Genomic DNA, 18727 nt, shown 5'->3' on the forward strand with positions numbered 1-18727 from the left:
CGATCCTGCAGATATTTTTTGTGTGTGCAGCATTCAGAAGACGTCGTCCTCGCCAAAAATGGTGCCCCACACAATTGCCTTATTTAATCTGGGTTTACTGTTTCCACAGCATGCAACTCGCAGAGGGTCTCAGAGGTACCCCAGTCTTCATTCACTGATATAGGTGTCAACAGCCTACGGAACACCCTGAAGGACTCTGCTGGGCTATTACTCAAGGAAAGATTAAGACTAAGAATAAGTTTAAATGATGATGATGATGATGATGATTGGGCCCATTTGAATGGACATTTTAAGATTGCTCTGTTAATATAGGTAAAGGGACCCCTGACCATTAGGTCCAGTCGTGACTGACTCTGGGGTTGCGGTGCTCATCTCGCTTTATTGGCCGAGGAAGCCGGCATACAGCTTCCGGGTCATGTGGCCAGCATGTCTAAGCCACTTCTGGCGAACCAGAGCAGCGCACGGAAACGCCATTTACCTTCCTGCCAGAGTGGTACTCATTTATCTACTTGTACTTTGACGTGCTTTTGAACTCCTAGGTGGGCAGGAGCAGGGACCGACCAACAGGAGCTCACCCCATCGTGGGGATTCGAACCGCTGACCTTCTGATCGGCAAGCCCTAGGCTCTGTGGTTTAACCCACAGCACCACCAGCGTCCAATAAATAAAAATAAATAAAACACATCAAAAGTTACACAACCAAGGAGGAGGGACCGAGCAACGGGAGCTCACCCCGTCGCGGGGATTCGAACCGCCAACCTTCTGATCAGCAAGTCTTAGCAATTTCGGTTGGGTAGCCTCTACATGGGATACATCAGCCTCGCCGCTTGAATTTCTGCTTGCTCTGCAGGCATTAATGTCAAAGGAGGGTGCCCAGGGTGGAGGATGTGTGTAGAGACAGCTCTTCAGAGATGGATCAAGTTAAAGTTCACTCAGTGGCTTGAAACAGAATCTCCCTCCTTAAGGATTTGGGCTTGTGCACAACACTGCATCCCATTGTGATGAAAAGATGGCCCAGAGGGAAGATGCAGCCAAAGGGGACATCTCTGGGATACCTTCTCCAGGGAATGTGATCTTGAGAGTTCAGCTGATGCAAGAATGCAGCTGGAGAAGCTGCTCTCCTTTTTCAAGCAAGGGAACACAGCCCATGGATTTAATTGAGGCAAGATTCTCCAGATGCTTTTGCTTATCAGCTTCCCCTTTCTTTCCTGGACAGATCTTGCTGGATACAGAGCAATAGTGGCTTGCTGCCAGCCACTACACACGATGGTGGTGGCAGAGGCAAAAGGGGGTGGAAAAAATGTAAATTTTACGTGTGTACAGTGGACTAGTTTCTCCGTACCCCCACCTCTGCCTTCCAACCATGCAAGCAATCACCAGCAAGGTGTGTGTAGGGTTGCCGTATGTCCTGAAATTCCTGGACATGTCCTCATTTGGGAGTCCTACATGCCCATTCAGGGGGAAATTTTACGTCTCAAAGCAAATCTCCTGGATTTTGGGTTATTTTTTGTGCAGAGGCAGCTCTGAGTCTGGCTATTTTATTTTATTTTAATTATTATTTATACCCCACCCATCTGGCTGAGCTTCCCCAGCCACTCTGGGTGGCCTCCAACAAAATATTAAAATACATCAAGCATTAAAAGCTTCCCTAAACAGGACTGCCTTCAGATGTCTTCTAAAAGTCTGGTAGCTGTTGTTCTCTTTGACATCTGATGGAAGGGCGTTCCACAGGGTGGGTGCCACTACCAAGAAGGCCCTCTGCCTGGTTCCCTCTAACTTGGCTTCCCGCAGTGTGGGAATTGCCAGAGGGCGCTCAGCGCTGGACCTCAGTGTCCGGGCAGAACGATCAGGGTGGAGATGCTCCTTCAGATATACTGGACCGACTGGCTATCATGTGATTGCCCGCAAAAAAGCTCAACAACTTTTTGTGTCCGGATTTTTACCTCTTGAAATATGGCAACTCTAGGTGTGTGACCTGCAGAGAGTGTCAGGGGCCAGGCAGAGGGACCTGGAGGTCCGTATTCAGCTCCAGGCCAGAAATTCCTGACTCCTGCCCTGCATATTCATTTTAATCCACACAGGGAGCCTAAGTGCTGCTAATGTGTTGTATGGAAGATGCCCACACAAGTATAGCTTGTCTGCCACAGGCTCTGTACAGGGGTACATGAATGCATGCATGCCAGGGGTGCAGCCAAAATGCCCTTTGGTGCCCCTCTCCAAAATTGGTGAGCTTTGGGGTCCTTATTTTAAGCTTGCAAGCTGAATGCATAGCCTTATTATTATTATTATTATTATTATTATTATTATTATTATTACTCTGATCCACCTAGAGATTCAAGCTCTCTCCCTGCCACCTGGAATGGGAACAGGCAAACCAGGAGATTTCATGTCAGGCCTGGAACTCTGGCATCCCTGTTACATATTGCATTTTAAGATGAAGTAGTAAAGGTAAAGGGACCCCTGACCATTAGGTCCAGTAATGACCGACTCTGGGGTTGCGGCGCTCATCTCGCTTTATTGGCCAAGGGAGCCGGCGTACAGCTTCTGGTTCATGTGGCCAGCATGACTAAGCCGCTTCTGGCAAACCAGAGCAGCACATGGAAATGCCGTTTACCTTCTCTCCGGAGCGGTACCTATTTATCTACTTGCACTTTGACGTGCTTTCGAACTGCTAGGTTGGCAGGAGCAGGGACCGAGCGACGGGAGCTCACCCCATCGCGGGGATTCGAACCGCTGACCTTCTGATCAGCAAGTTCTAGGCTCTGTGGTTTAACCCACAGTGCCACCCGCATCCCGTAAGATGAAGTAGTAGGATGGCGTTAAACATGCTTTTAACCTCCTCCTCTCAAACCCTAAAAGCTCAGCTTACGAAGCAAAACTTGGAGGTGATATTTTTTGCAGTTAAAGGGCAGTTCCTGGACCCCAAATTGGCCCCAGCCCCATTTCCCTGTCAAATCCATGGCAGATAGAAAGTCTTGAGCAATGATGCTTTGGTTTTCCTTCCGCAGCTGAAGAACCCTGAAACAAGCCTACTTTTTTCCAGCCTGAGGCAAATTCACTGGCACAGATGGATTAGCTGCAGGATGAGACACTTGGTGCATTTGTAAAATTCCCAAACACGAATGAATATGGGGCATTTGCAAAGTTGGATATCTTTGATGTTGGGATAATGTGTGTAGGAGCTACAGTAAAGAAAGCTATGGGAACTCATTAAAAAGAAAGAAAAAGATTCTCACGCATGGCAGTAAACAAACTTAGCCTGGTAGCAGTTAGCCATATATGGTCTACATTTTATAGCAAATTAGCACAAGGCATAGGTACTTACTGGAGGGCACCTTTAGTAAAATGCCAGGCCTCTGTTGTGGTGTGGATGCTGCAGGAAGAGGCATGTTTTCTGCCACTGAAATAAGGAACAGAACATAAAAGATCAGCTGGGCTGCAAGATATAGGACATAATATAATGTTTGAAGACTGGGAAAGATTGTGGAAAACTGATTTAAAATTTACAGATTGTGGCACCCACCCTGTAGAACGTCCTCCCATCAGATGTCAAGGAGATAAACAACTACAGTGGTGCCTCGGGTTAAGTATTTAATTCATTCCAGAGATCTGTTCTTAACCTGAAACTGTTCTTAACATGAAGCATCACTTTAGCTAATAGGGCCTCCTCCTGCTGCCGCGCCGCTGGAACACGATTTCTGTTCTCATCCTGAAGCAAAGTTCTTAACCCAAGGTACTATTTCTGGGTTAGTCTGTACCTGAAGTGTATGTAACCCGAGGTACCACTGTACAAATAATCTGCCCTGTCTGAGAGGTGCCCGTGCATCCTCATGGGACTGGTCTTTTCTGCGACCTGATCCTGCAGAATGCAGATAACCACTGACCCAACCATGTGGGTTGGTGAGATTGTGTGGATCTTTGCAGAACGTGCTGAACCATGTGTCACTTTTCCAGGCAACCAGCACCTTCTGCAAAGACTCGTGGGCCCACCCAGAGTCTTCAGATACAGCTTCTGGGCGCCTTAGAACTTGCTGAAGGAACTTGATTCCCCGTGGAGTTGCATGTGCATTCCTAAGAACCAGGAAAGGAAAGTGGACAAAGGCAATTAGAAGTGTATTGCTGTCGAGCAAGAATCATCCCTGCATCCCAGCCTCCTCATACATGGAAATAGGGATGGATGGACCTGTCAGTTTCAACTGGTCCTGGAGGAAGAACTGTGAGGGGAGAGACTTCTTCAAGCAAGGCCTCCTTCCACCTGCCTTGCCCCACCCTCTAGTCTCTGCTTCGCAATTTGTATTGTATTATTTTATGTACTGTGGCTTGCCATTGTTTTACTGATTATAGTTTAGAAATTATTTATCGTAACTGTTGAGTGGATTTCTGTTTAACTTTTATATGTTATTATTATTTAATACTATTCTAATGATTGTTGAATGTTACTTTTTTGATGTAGGTTGCCTGTTTTAAAGTTTTATTATCACATTTTTGTATTGCATTAGATTGTTATAAGATGATGTTATACAATATGTATATGTGGAGTATCTAATTGAAAAACTAATAAATATTATTTGGAGGGGGGAAGATTGTTATAAGATGTACATTTTTTGTTTCTTCAGCTTCTAAATTGCCTCGAGTATTGTAAGATAGAAAGTCGGTATACAATTTTTTTAAAAAATGATGATGATCTCAGTTTTCCCCCAATCTTAAATTCTATTTTCCACATTTGAATTGTTTAAAACAATAAATAAATTTTAAATTTCTAACTATTCTACTGAGAATTTGTCCCAAGAAATACATTTTTTTGTATGCATTTTGGACTAATATACGTATTTTTGCAACCATTTCCACTAATATATGCAGAAAGGCTGGAGCCTGGGCATGTTGTGGGTTCCTTGCACTGCAAAATAAGCTCACCTGTCTGCATTGGGCGAGGCGCTTTGGTCCGTTTCAAAGAAGCAGGCCGTGTCCAGAACGTAAGGGCTTCAGCTGAAAAAGTAAAAGCAGAAACATGTATGCTCTTAATTACAGTGGCAAGAAGGAGTACTGTGATGGCCGGGGATTCGGACTCAGAGGCTGAACCTGAGGAATCCCAGCCTGCACAGGAGTCCCCGCCTCCAAAACCAGCTGAGCCAGGGCTGGGGCTTGAGCCTGAAGGGTCCTCACCTGGGCTGGATCCTCAGGTGCAGGCACCAGCTGAGTCTGCTCTGGCTCCTGAGGTGATGGAGGACCCATTGCCTGCAGGTGCCCAACTCTCAGCCCCGTCAGGGGAAGGTGAGGTTGCCTCTGGGTCCAGTAACCCTCCAGCCTCTCCTCAGCTGCAGAGGCTCAGGGCAGAGAGGCGGAGGGAACTAAGTTCTCGCAGGAGGAGTGCTTGCCTCCAGGCCAAGAGAGGCTAGTCACCTGTGGACCGGGGCCGCCCTATGCCTCAGGGCAGATAAAAGCCAGTCAGCCCCAGCCCCAGGTTGCGGCAGCAACGTTGTTGGTAGCCTGTTCCTGCCTGCACCCTGTCCTGCTCTTTTGCCAGAGTTTCTGACCCCACCCGACTCCCTGCCTTGGAGCCAGCTACAGCTTTGATGGGCAGCCTCCATACTGCACCATCGACCTCGGACTGGACTCGGACCTCGCCTCTCGGTTAGCCCCCGGGACCAGCACAAGTACTCTTGTAGCGCCAAGGGTTTCACAGCAGTTATGTTACAGCAGTTCCTCAAACAAGTTAGGAGAGGTGCAGGAGATTCTCCCATGAAACCAAAGGATGTAGGCCCACACAGGCCAACCCCATTCCCTGATGATGAGCCTAGTGAAACTTGTCAGCATTTTGGTGCAGATTTCTCCATTGTTTATATGTAATTTTCTCTAAAATACACATTTTTGCAAAACTGTTTCCCCATACGTAATGCATTCATGCATTTTCATTTCACTAATATGTTTATGTGTATTTATTTACCCTAGTATTTCTGTGGACATTGCTTGGCCACAGAACTGCACTGGAAATAGAATAGAGGAGAATGAGGTGTTTTGCATACTGTTTCGGCAAGCATAAATTCAGGGAGTTCAGCTTTAAATACAAACTGAATTAATTTCCCCGCGTTCCTTGTTACTCGTGCTGAGATATCACAGGACTTCATCCATCACAGGCATCCCCAAACTCGGCCCTCCAGATGTTTTGGGACTACAATTCCCATCATCCCTGATCACTGGTCCTGTTAGCTAGGGATGATGGGAGTTGTAGTCCCAAAACATCTAGAGGGCTGAGTTTTGGGGTGCCTGATCCATCAGAAAAACCAGGCTCTGTTAATCCTTAAAATGACACACAAACAAACTTTGGATTGTTTTTGCTGCAAGAGAGTAACCCATGCAGGATATTTCCAGTAGATTATTCAGACATTTTCATAGACAATCTCTACTCACAAGGAGGAGGACGGGTCTTCAACGCATCCTGTACTTGCTCTATGGAAGGAGAAGCCAGCGGTAAAGGAATTCCAGTTGCTGAAAGGGGTGAATGTTAAAATTAGTTGCCTCTGATTTGAACTGAATTTAAACACTGCATGGTTTATATCTATGAGAGATAAACATGGACTAAATCTGATGTGGGGTTCTTAAACTGGAGCATCTTCGTAAATTTTCAGATCTGCTTAAAAAGAGAGAACTGATCTCAATTCTTAGAAAGTTTACTGTGTACATACATTTTCTTAAGTACAGGAAACTTTGCTTTAAAAATAATAATCACCATCATCATCAGATCATTTGGCTGAAATGGCGTTTCCTCCCACCTTTTGTTTAGATTGGGATAGTCAATGTGGTACCCTCCATATGACATTATTGGGTTGTATCTTCCCTGACTTTTGCCTATGCCAGTAGGGCCTTATGGGAGATGGAGTTCAGTAACATTTAGAAGGCAGTACATTGACTGGTCCTATTTTAGATTATGTGGGGGGGGGGTTGGGAGGAAGGACCCCAAGGGACTTCCGGGTTGGTGCCATTGTTTAATGGCGGATTCCCTCCGAGCTCCGGAGGGAATCGGCTCCGTAGCGTCTGGGTCTGGCCGCTGCGGCGAAGCGGGGACCCTTAAAATCACAGGCGCGGATGCCTGTGAACACAGAGACTCGGCGGGCACCATTTGCACCCCCCCAATCCGCGACGGAGCCTTTTTAAAGGCTTCGGAACGGAGGCAGGGTAAGGCGTGGTGCTGAGAGTACTCCCTCGTCTACGGAGTGAAGCCGCAAGCCATTGACAGAGAGCGCCAACTTCTTCTAAGATCGATTGGATTCTAAAACATCAACCCGTGAGTAATACGGAGATTGGAACTTTAAAAAATTTCTTATCTTGGATTTGGAACGAGCGGGAAGGGGCTAAAAAGGAAGTCCACCCCCCCCCTCTTTGTAAACAACTTAAAGCAAAGGACTGGGCAGCTAAGGTCGAGAGAATCTGTTTCTTGCTTTTTTTTTAACAAAAGATCCTGACCTCACGGTCTGGACATTATAAGAAGATATTCTGGAGGATAAAAAGAATTTTGGGAGCTGAAACTACACCCCCCCCCCTAGACCCGGGAACGTCCGATGAGAAAGCCTGTTGCATGGAAGATTTTGACAGCTGTCAAGTGAGCTGCTAGTCAGCTAGTTGTCAGCTGGAAAAAGAGAACATTGTTTCTGCTGTTTTTGCTGGTTTATTCGGGATAACTTGTTGAAAATAAGGTTGATACAAAATAACTGGACTTTTGGTTTTTGAGCTGAAAGGAAGATCAAGGAATTAAATCCCCCTAGAGGGGTAACAAGGATACTACATTACAAAAATGGCTGGAGTGTCTAAATTCCAAGCAGAATTGGACAGAGCACTTGTTCTCTTGGGAAACTTACAAGATGAGTACGATGCTTTGTCTACAGAGGTATCGCTATTACACTCGACAGTAAACAACAGCTTGGAGTCTGATAAGGATTTGAAACAGGAAGCCTATTCAACTGAACAAATAAATGAAACCGAAAGCGTAGACACGATGGAGCAATATGTTCTTTTTGAAGAAAACGAAGGAGGAGATGGAGGTTTGCAGGAGTCAAAGGAGAGCTACAATATGAGGCCTGACATGATGATAAAAAAGGACAATAAAAACTGGATGCGGAAAGCCTGGTTTGATTGGGAGTTTGGAAAATGGAGAGATCCTCTTTTGAGGAGATCTGAAGATCTGAGGATTATAAATTTGTTGAAGGTGGAAGCTGGAGCTGTGGGGACATTTGGATTTGAAAGAAATTTGAAACAAGAGTTGGAATACCCCATAGGCTTTGCTTTTGCTTTTAAGTATGGAGGACTGGCTAGAAGCAACACCGATTCTGTTGGGCCGGAGCCCCTCCGAGACCTGGGGCTTAACATCAAGGTCTATCAAAGAGACCGGCAGAAAGGAACTGAGAGAGACATAAGGGCCTCGGACCTGAGATCTCCAGGCTAAATAAATAATATAAAGACTGATGGATATTGGTTGGGGACTGGAACCGGGAGAAGGGTGGGTGGAGGTTGGGAATCCAAAGGGTACATAAGGATAATTTGCATTGCTTTGTTTGTTTTATATTTTGTTAGTGGTAAGGAAATTGGGTAAACCGTGGAAGGGAAATTTTGGTCGACCTTAGGAAAAAGGTTTAAGAATAAATTAACGAGGTATAAGTATTGATGTGTAATTTTAATAAGGTGAAATTGGTTTTTTTTTTCTTTTTTTTTTAAATTAAGTGAAAATAAGGCTGTTAAAAATAAATGGAGGAAATGGAAAAAAGAAGTAAAGTAAAATAACAGTATGTTAGAATAAATGTTTAAGTTAAGGTGAAGAAATAAGTTAAGGACTTGCTGAATTGACAATTTAAATTGGAATACAAGAAGGGGAGGTGTGAGGAGGTCTGAGAAACAAGGTTGAGGAAAATAAGTATCAGAAACTGTATGTGTTTTTTCTATTTTTCTGTTTAGTTTCGAATATGCTTTTTTGTGTTGTTTTTATTTTTTGTTTATTTTTTGTTTTTGTTTGTTGTGTGTTTTTCGAAAATACCAATAAATATTTAATAAAAAAAAAAAAGGGAGGAAGGACCCCAAAATAATATCAAGATAGCTGGAGCTGGAAATACGACCATGCTTTAAAACAAAGTCATAAAGGTTCCCAAACTGTTGGATTTTAATCTCGTACAAATAGAGATTCAAACTGCATGGACACCCAGGAATAAAAGGGTGCAATGTGGAGATTGCATCTGTGATGCTAGACTCATTCTGCCTCCTTCATAGACATGACTCATTGCTTCCTGCTGCTGTCACCAAATAATTGACGTGAAGGTTGGTGGTTCGAGCACACCCAGGGACAGTCTTTGGGAGGATTCCTGCATTGCCGGTGGCTGGACTAGATGACCCTCAGGGTCCCTTCCAACTCTATAATTCTATTATTCTAAGCAGTATCATATAACACCACCAGCTGAGTCCCTGTTGAACTGGGATGGGGAACATATGCTGGCATATCTCTGGCTGAGCCAAGGATAAGGGAGTTAAGCTGGCACAGCCCAGCTGTTTCAGTAAACTCCCAAGTTCAGCCAGAGATCTGCTGCATCGTAACCTGCTCATCCCGGTGGATCTGGCTATAGGATTCCTCCCAAAGTGTTTCCACAGCTAAGTACAGTAACTGGTATACAGGCACGTCCAAAGGTAGATCGTGATCTACTGGTAGATCACTGGACGTCTGTGGTAGATCACTGGTTGATCATTGGCTCACCTCAAAGAAGCTCAACAACTTTGACCCAAAGCCCTATAAACGGGGCTTTCCCTCTGAAATATACTGGGAGTTGAGAGTGGATTTCATGTTCTTTATTCAGCTCATAGTGGTGAGGAGGAATGGAAGTTCCCCCAGAATGTCTGCTTTATATACATTATTTACACAATGGGCCCCACGTGATTGGCTAATTCCAGGATTCACCTGTAGGCCAATCAGGTTGCGGATTCACTTCCACCTGGAGCTGGATTGGGTGGCTCCTGCGGACCAATCAGACCGCTGCATTCTGGATCCTATTGTTCTAGAATCAATCAGACTGCTGCATTCTGAATTCTATTGTTCTATGGCCAATCAGACTGCTGCATTTTGGATCCTATTCAACTCAGTACATAACACCCTCCTAAAAAATAGCTCTACAACTTTGACCTGAACCCCACAAAAGGGGGTAGATCACTGCCAGTTTTTAACTCTGTGAGTAGATTGCAGAATCTCTTGGGAGTTGGCCACCCCTGCTGTATACAAAGCAAGGTTTGCTTATATTCACAGTGGGCATCTATCATCCCTCTGCTTTCCACACTCTGAATGCTCACTTGGCACTGGCTGCGTTCCAGGGAGAATCCCATAGCTCAAAGGAGGCAAGGAAGAAGCAATCGCAGTAGGCGAGACTGCCCATTCTTTCACAGCATCCGTCTGCAGCCACGAGGACTCTTGGAAAGACGAAGCCTCAGCACCTTTCAAGCCAGGAGTCTGCTGCCACATGGTGAACGGCGGCGAGGATGCCCCATCACCTTTTGCAGCAATGGTCCACGATTGTGCAGGCATCTCTGGAGCTGAAAAATTAAGACGCATAGCAGATAGGGTTGCCATATCTTGAAGAGCAAAAAGAGGGCAGCCCAAGCCGCTGCCAGCCCAAACTGGGGGAAGAGGCATGTGGGGCTGCCGTCGCACTCGTGCACCCTTTTCCATGGCTCAGGCTGGAAGCAGCCATAGCACAAAGAGCAGCCCAAGGCAACTGCTAGTCCCAGCGGAGGCAAGACCCCAGCTCCTACCTGATCTTTGCTGCAACGGCCTCGTTCTGCTGCGCCGCTTCCGCTTCCGGGTCACAACACCCTCCTGAGTATGTGTGTGCACCCCCAAACCCATACGCCCCAAATTTAAACAAAAAACCCCCGGACTGGCTCCCGGTGGAGTATAGGGTCAGGTTCAAGGGGCTGGTCTTGACCTTTAAAGCCCTTTGTGGCTTAGGCCCTCGTATCTATGGGACCGCCTCTCCTGGTATGTCCCACAGAGGACCTTAAGGTCCATGAATAACCATAGTTTAGAGGCCCCGGGCCCTAAGGAAGTCAGACTATCCTCCACCAGGGCCAGGGCCTTCTCAGTGATGGCTCCGACCTGGTGGAATGCTCTGTCCCATGAGACTAGGGCTTTGCAGGATTTAACCTCCTTCTGTCAGGCCTGTAAGACAGAGCTATTCTGCCTGGCCTTTAATTTGAATTCAGCCTGATCTTTTTTTTCCCTTCTCTTCCCTCCCCCTCCCCTTTTATGAAGATCACCCGCTCTGAGACCCCACAGCTAATTCTCCCCTGGCCTCCTCGCTGGCCCAAGTAGGACCAATTCAGCCAGCTAGCCCTGGGGATTATCTAATGCTTATTTCCCCTAAACTGTTTTTTTATTTTTGAATTTTATTGTTATTCATGTTTTCATACTGTATTCTATGCTTTTATAATTAAGTGTTTTAAATTTGTTGTTAGCTGCCCTGAGCCTGGTTTTTGAACCGGGAAAGGCGGGGTATAAATAAAATATTATTATTATTATTATTATTATTATTATTATTATTATTATTATTATTTCCTTTAAAATTTAAAAATCTACCCAGATGGGCATGTTGGCCCTCAAAAAGAGGACATGTTCAGGTTTTCCCGGACATATGGCATACCTAATAACAGATCCCGAGGGCTCGCTGAGAAGCCTATCCAAGAGGCCTGTGGACAAACCTTGGTCTTTTCATTGCCTGTGGTGGAAAGGCAAGGGCAGCAATCCTGTGCACAGTTATTTGGGAATATTCCCATGAGCCAGGAGTGTGAACTGCCCAAGCCCTGGAAAAAATGGACATTGCAGGGGAGAGGTGAGGGACTGAGCAAGCAAGGGGTACTTACTCTGAATCTTAACTCTGTTCAGCTCAGTCACATGAACTGGCAACCTGGTGGGACTTATGGTGGAACTCAAATGCTATTTTAAAGGTTTGTTTTCCTACTTCCAGTGCAAGAAGATAAATAGGTACCACTCTGCTGGGAAGGTAAACGGCATTTCCGTGTGCTACTCTGGTTTCCGTTGTGCCAGAAGCGGTTTAGTCATGCTGGCCACATGACCCAGAAAAACTGTCTGCGGACAAACATCTGCTTCCTCGGCCTGTAAAGCGAGATGAGCACCTCAACCCCAGAGTCGTTTGCAACTGGATTTAACTGGCAGGGGTCCTTTCCCTTTCCTCTGCCAGGCTTAGGTTGGCTCAGCTGGCAGCAGCCCCACTGCTGAATGTAGTTTGAATCTGGCACACGTTATGCCCACTTAATTTAAATTACCCTAGCTTCCCATACTTTAGGGAATGAAAAAAAAACCGATTTAAAAACGGATTGTGTAGAATGAGGGAAGGGCACTCTGAAAGGATATGGTAGTCTTCTTTTCTTAGCTATTGGTCTTTGATATGAAGATGGATTTGCTGTATATGTTGGGATATCTTTTCATGCCTAATGCAGTTTTAGGTGTTTCCGTTGTAACTGCCGATATTCAAGGCGTTTTTTATGTTATCTGTGCAGAGTACGATTGTTTGAAATGAAACAGAGCAAGTTTTAAAGGCGTTTCCAAGGAAAGCAATAAAATCTATTAAAATAAATGTGACACAGAGAAAGCGGTTGTCTGAGTGACGGATTGCAGTTGCCTGCTTTATGCTCAAACTCCATCCGGATATGGACTGTGCACCCTGTTCTGAATCCTCAGAACTCACTGAGGGTTGCTGGAGCTTCTGATGGACTGTCGTAGTTTCCCAGAGGAGTCGGAGGAGGCGCTGCTGAAGCTGTTGTAGTCGATGAAACCTCATACGCTCTTGAAACCTCAGTCTGCAGCCATAAGGGAACCTCTGATGATGATACTTCAAAGCCTGTTGGACTAACACTCTTTTGTATTGTGGGATCCTGTGTGAAAGGCATCTCTTTTCCTGTCCAGTCACCAGTCTGTGACCACCTAGGTATCTTTGTAGCTGAAATATGTTTAGGAAATATGAAGATAAAATACAGATTAGATATTATGTCATTATCGTTTGCAGATTTATAAACTGCTTCACTGCCCAAAATTACCAAACTGGCATACAGCAATAACAAATGAGTTTGAATACAAAAAAACAACAACCCCAAAAAGTTCTGAAAAACAATAAAACCATTTCTACAGTTGTACAAACAGTATTGCAAAAAATGACTGGGTCACACTTTTGGGAAGGTCTTCTGAAGGAAAAGGTCTTCAGTAACCACCTAAATGTCAAGTCCTATCTCATTTCAGCTGGCAATTGATTCCAGAGGGCTGGAGCTGCAACTCTAAAAGCCCGGTTTTGCAGTACAAATTAAGCGCACCTCTGGGACATATGGTACCCTCAGTGGTGCCCCATCTGAGGATAAATATATATGTGCTTATATATATTTCAATCGGCCCACTTAAGATTCCTACGATTTTACATCAACCTTGCAAACACTTCAAACACCTTATTGGCCAAACAAGCCTTTGTATCTTTTCAAAAGAACACCACTTGGCGTCAAAACCTATCTGAGATCCTGGTTAGATACACCCTACCGGAGTTTAATATTCTCAAACTGTGGAGCCCGGACAAAGTTCGGGAATGGATCCTGGAGAGAGACGCTCTGTTAGATATCACAAAAATACAGAACCCAGGGTCCTCCCACTGGTTTCCCCGACTGAAATCAGTCAAAACCTGCGCCAATTATTTGGCGAATATCACCAACCCCACCCTTCGGAGAGCTTTCACCATGGCCCGTTTTCAAACCATTCCTACGGCCTATTTGTCAGGCAGATATGCAAAAATCCCAGTAGAGCAGCGTATATGTCCTTGTCATATGAGAACCAAAGAGGATCTCACACATTACATGTTGTATTGTCCCATCTATTCGGCCTTCAGGGATGCGATGTTACAAACTATTCCCAAATCAATAGCCAACCCTGAGGACCAAGTAAAGTTTTTACTGGTGGACGCTGATCCACGGATTTCTCACGTGGTAGCGGTCTTTGTGGTGAAGGCTATGAAAACTAGGGTATGGTTCCTGGAGGAAATGGTGAGGTTCCTCCCATTGCTCTCCTAACCTGTTGCTGTATCTTCTTTCCTGAATGGTGAGGTTTTTTGGGTAGTTTCCTTGCTGGGACAGCATGGCATGAATTTTAGCTTATTTTTATAATTTTATTGTTTATCTTTTAATAATGTTTTATGGTATTTTTTGTAAAGGCATGGACCTCACAAATCTAATAAACTTTGACTTTGACTATATATTTCAATCACATACATGCGTAAGCACACCACTGTCTCCACCAGTACACACATTGATTTTGTGCTTCCAATACTACTTGGCTAAAAGCCATCACAGTCAGATACAGTCATGGCTTCCCCCAAAGTAGCCTGGGAACTGTGATACAGAAAAAAGAGAATGCAACATTTTTAGGAATGGCAAATATCAGGGCGAGAGAACCTTCCTTTCCCCATCAAAATGATATCATTGCCGGTACAATAAGGTAAGTGAAGGCATTTTGTACTTTAAAAAGCCTTAAGAACATCTAAAATCAACCATGCCCATTGAAAGACAAAGGATTAGTTAGACAAATAAAAAAAAGATTGCCTTTTCAAACACAGAGGGATACTTGCGCACTTTTAAATGTCCATGTGTCTTTTGCAGCATCACCTAAGACCTTGTCAGCATCTTCCCATAAAGGAACCAGGCCGGGGAGAATCAAATCTAAACCTTTGAGGGAGGGAGAGAAAAAGAAAGGAAAGCTATTGCAGCAGAGAAAATGTAATGGCCATCACCACCAAACATTGGAAAACACCACAGGAAACAGGCAATAACTGATTGAGAAGACCTCATCACTCATCCACCTGCCCATGGTCATGCTGAACAGGAACCAATAACAGAGGCAGTATCTGCAACTTGGAATCTTATGATGAACACTGCAGGTGAGCTTTCACAAATAGCTGGAATGGGGATTCCCACACACACACACACCCAGCTTGAGGGCCATGCTCACTTGCAGGCAACCTTCGAAGGGCCACATGCCTGCAATGCAGGGAGGCTGGCCTTGATGGCTCTTGTAGTTCCTCCTAAGTCTACAATTTCTTATTGACCTCTGGGCCTAAGGTTCTCTGCTCATACTGAATGGGATTTGCATGGGAAAGTGTGTTCTCCTTCATAGAGAGCACATGTTGCGGTGGGGTCTGACAGGCCACCCCTCTGTTGCTGGGCGGGTTAGTATGGATGACCATCTGCAGTGATTGGGCGGTTGGGTTACTGGGCAAATTTTGGTGTTGCCATTTAGGGGGATGGACCAAAGGTTATAAAATCAAGTCATGCAGCACTGACTGGGCTCTTTTGCTGTGTGCATTGGATCACCCGCCCACCCTCTCTAATCTAGGGCTATTGCGTTGACCTTGCTATGCCTGTCATGGGGTCGTCTGCTTTGGGGGCAGGGGCCTGGTAGGAATTTTGTCCATTTGGCTGATTGGCTGATGCCATTTGGTTTTTGCCTACTGCTTAGCAAATCGTCACAACTTGTAAGGTTGCGGCTAGGCATTGGTTAAAAAATTGGTTGGTGGAGGGGTAAGTGCCTGCCCCTCCAATGCTGCTGCTGCAATGGAATTCTGTTAAAGGAATCCAGGGGCTTGCCATTCTTTCATCTGTACCCCTGAATGGGGCTAAGGGCCACGCAAACCCCCAGGAGCATGTGGGGGGTCTGGTGCCTGGCTCCATGCTCGCCTCAATATTGTTTTCCCTCACTGGCTTTCACTGGAATCCGGAAGTCAGTTCTGTCCCTGGGCGTGGGGATAGATAGTCATAACCAATGCCTAAGCAACCACTCACATTTATGTATTTTAATAAAGTTGTGGCCACAATTATGCCAAAAACCTTAAACAAAAATTATGTGTGAATTGTGAATTATTTAAGCGTGGCTTGGGGGACCTCGACACGCAATAAATGTTAAAGGAGGAACTGGGCCCTGGGAAAGGACATTGGTGGATAGGATTGAGCTATATTAAGTACCACCATTTTGCTTGTGTGCCCAGCTGACAAGTTATGCCTCAGTAGTGCTAAAGGGTCTTAGGATAGAAGCAAGCTTAGCCTCCAAAGATCAAAGCCTGGCCATTTCATGCAACTCAAACACGCTTCTTGTTCATTAACAGCTCGGCCTCCCTCCGTGTTACATTCAAGATACACTTACCCAGAAGGTCTGACACATTTCCTGAAAAAGTGTAATTAATAAACGGTGACTTTTCAATGGCTTCCCACAAATCGGACAGGTTTCTTCCTATTGGGAAAACATGGATTCAGGATGCTTCAATAAAAACCGGATTCCTTTCAGTCAAATGTGACAAGGGGTGAGAGAATGACCTGGGTTAGCAGTAAGCAAGCAGGCTAGTGCTTGTCCCAGAATCATGGGAAGGGCTGTAGCTTAGTGGAAGAGCATTTGAGTAACATGCTCAAGGTCCAGGTGTTGGCTAGTGAAATGCATGGAGGCCAACAGTAGGTGGCACTAGAGTCAATAACCAGCACAGCCAACTAAATTCTAACTTCGTCTCCATTGTCCTTCCTGCTAAGTTCATCAAAGGCAACACTGGGACCATGAAGGTAGATGTTTTCAGTTAGTGCCACACCCTGGACAGGTTATAAATACCTTCAGCCAGAATGAGGTTGGGGAGGCAGTGCCCCATTCAACCTTAAGGATTGGCCTCCATCACAACAACCCTTCCTCTTGGCATGTTAGGTTAGCTTGGGCAGAGATTTAGCCTTGAAACACCCCCATCCAAAGCAATGAAGCTCTGAACACCCCCGGCTGAAGTGGTCCAGTCCAAGGTGGGTTTTTGTGCACAGGATTCTTCCGAATACAGAGTTCAGATTTCTAAGCAACATATTTGGGGAAGAGAAGAGCGATTACACGGTTACCTGTGCGGCCTGACATGACACAAATATAGATGCAGTCCGTGTCATTTCCTTGGCTCACTGAAAGACAGATGCTGCCTTAATTAAAACCCATTGAAGAGGAACAACAACAAAAAAATCAGTTTTCCCATTCACATCACAAAGTCTGCGACAGAAATATCCAAAAATTATCCCTAAAGTTGTAGTGCCAAGATCTTTCAAGTTGGAATTTCAAGTGGCAACAGCAGGGAACAATGCCCTCCTTATAATTATCTCACTGGAACTTCTTTGTAGCATACATTAAACATACACAAACACAAACACAAACACACACACACACACACACACACACACACACACACAGCATCCAAGCAAATCGAGCCTAAATCTGATTCCCTCCTGAATTTGTGTAGTGGATAAGGGAGCAATCCTATAGAAAGATCCACCAGGAGGAGCAGGATGGGATCCAGCAGATCCTTGGCTGAAACAGGACGATCTCAGCTCAGCCAGGCTACGCCAGCTTAACTCCTTCCACAGCTCAGTTGGTAGAGCACGAGTCTCCTAATCTCAGGGTCATGGGTTCCAGCTCCACATTGTAAGGGGTTAGACTAGATGACCCTCGTAGTCCCTTCCAAATCTACATTTCTATGACCCTCAGCTGAATTGGGATCCAGCTGACTGAGCCAAGCACTGTGGGTCTTAAGCTGCTGTAAGTCCTGAAAAAGGGGTGCTCCCGGTGCATGGCATGGGCAGCAGTGGTGTAGCGTGGGTTGCTGATTCCCAGGGCACGGCAAGTATTGCACCTCCTAACCTGTGACTCCATGCATCGCCAATGCTGCTGCCAGACAGGGCTGTGGAGCATCAGCAGGACATGCGTGCATGGCTCCTTGGGCTGGGGCACTGGCATGAGTCTTGCCATCTGCCCGCCTCCCCCACCGGTGGGAGATGCTGCATAGCTAAGGACGGCAAGGGCCCATCCTAGAATCATAGAATCATAGAATCATAGAATCATAGAATCATAGAATCATAGAATCATAGAGTTGGAAGAGACCACAAGGGCCATTGAGTCCAACCCCCTGCCAAGCAGGAAACACCATCAGAGCACTCCTGACATATGGTTGTCAAGCCTCTGCTTAAAGACCTCCAAAGAAGGAGACTCCACCACACTCCTTGGCAGCAAATTCCACTCCTTGGCAGCAAATTCCACTTGGCAGCAAATTCCTCTCCCAGCTCCTGCTCAAAGTGCTGCTCAGGTTATGGTTACCAGACGTCCCCATTTCCCGGGGACAGTCCCTGGATTTACAAATGTGTCCCCGAAAAAAATCTGTCCCTGGAACGTCCCTGGATTTCATTTAATGTCCCCGGGTTTATATTTTAAGTGCTGTAGATTTATTAGTAGGGAATGAATGTTGCGTGATTGGTTCAACAGCACAAGACACATCATATGGGGACTTCTGGCGAGGCAAAATGGCGGGCGCCACGGCAGCGAGCAGCTCCTGAAGCCAGGCAGAGACAACTGCACTAACAGGCTGGCTCTGAGCTGCTGAGACTGCTGCTGCCACTGCCAAGTGGGAACTGGGTACACCTGGCATATCAGCTGGGGGAACCGCTGACACACACACCCCCACAATCCAAATCAAGCCGGGAGCAAGAGTGCCTGGCCACTTGGCCAACTGCCCAGCGGTGCTCCGGGACCAGGAAGACCCTGGAGCCAACGCAGGGAGAAGGAGGAGAGGAGAAGGAGAAGGGAGAGAGAGAAAGAGGAAGGAGAAAAAAGAGGGGAGCCCCAACCTTGTCGTGCCGCTGCCACCGCTGAGGAG

At 45.8% G+C, this 18727-nt stretch overlaps 1 protein-coding gene across 1 annotated transcript in view; it reads right to left on the reverse strand.

Annotated features, from left to right (window-relative positions):
* Window positions 1-18727, reverse strand: part of HHLA1 (HHLA1 neighbor of OC90) — a 39953-nt gene that overhangs the window by 9890 nt on the left and 11336 nt on the right. The window contains exons 8-15 of the mRNA XM_083622096.1: window positions 16932-16988; window positions 16210-16296; window positions 14646-14738; window positions 12728-12979; window positions 10317-10556; window positions 6408-6485; window positions 4914-4985; window positions 3325-3399 (exon numbers count right to left, since the gene is read on the reverse strand). Of these exons, the coding sequence (XP_083478222.1) occupies window positions 3325-3399; window positions 4914-4985; window positions 6408-6485; window positions 10317-10556; window positions 12728-12979; window positions 14646-14738; window positions 16210-16296; window positions 16932-16988 (954 nt within the window). The remainder of the gene's footprint in view (window positions 1-3324; window positions 3400-4913; window positions 4986-6407; window positions 6486-10316; window positions 10557-12727; window positions 12980-14645; window positions 14739-16209; window positions 16297-16931; window positions 16989-18727) is intronic.

This window comes from Podarcis filfolensis, assembly GCF_964270895.1.
Source record: "Podarcis filfolensis genome assembly, chromosome: 7".
Taxonomy (NCBI): Eukaryota; Metazoa; Chordata; class Lepidosauria; order Squamata; family Lacertidae; genus Podarcis; species Podarcis filfolensis.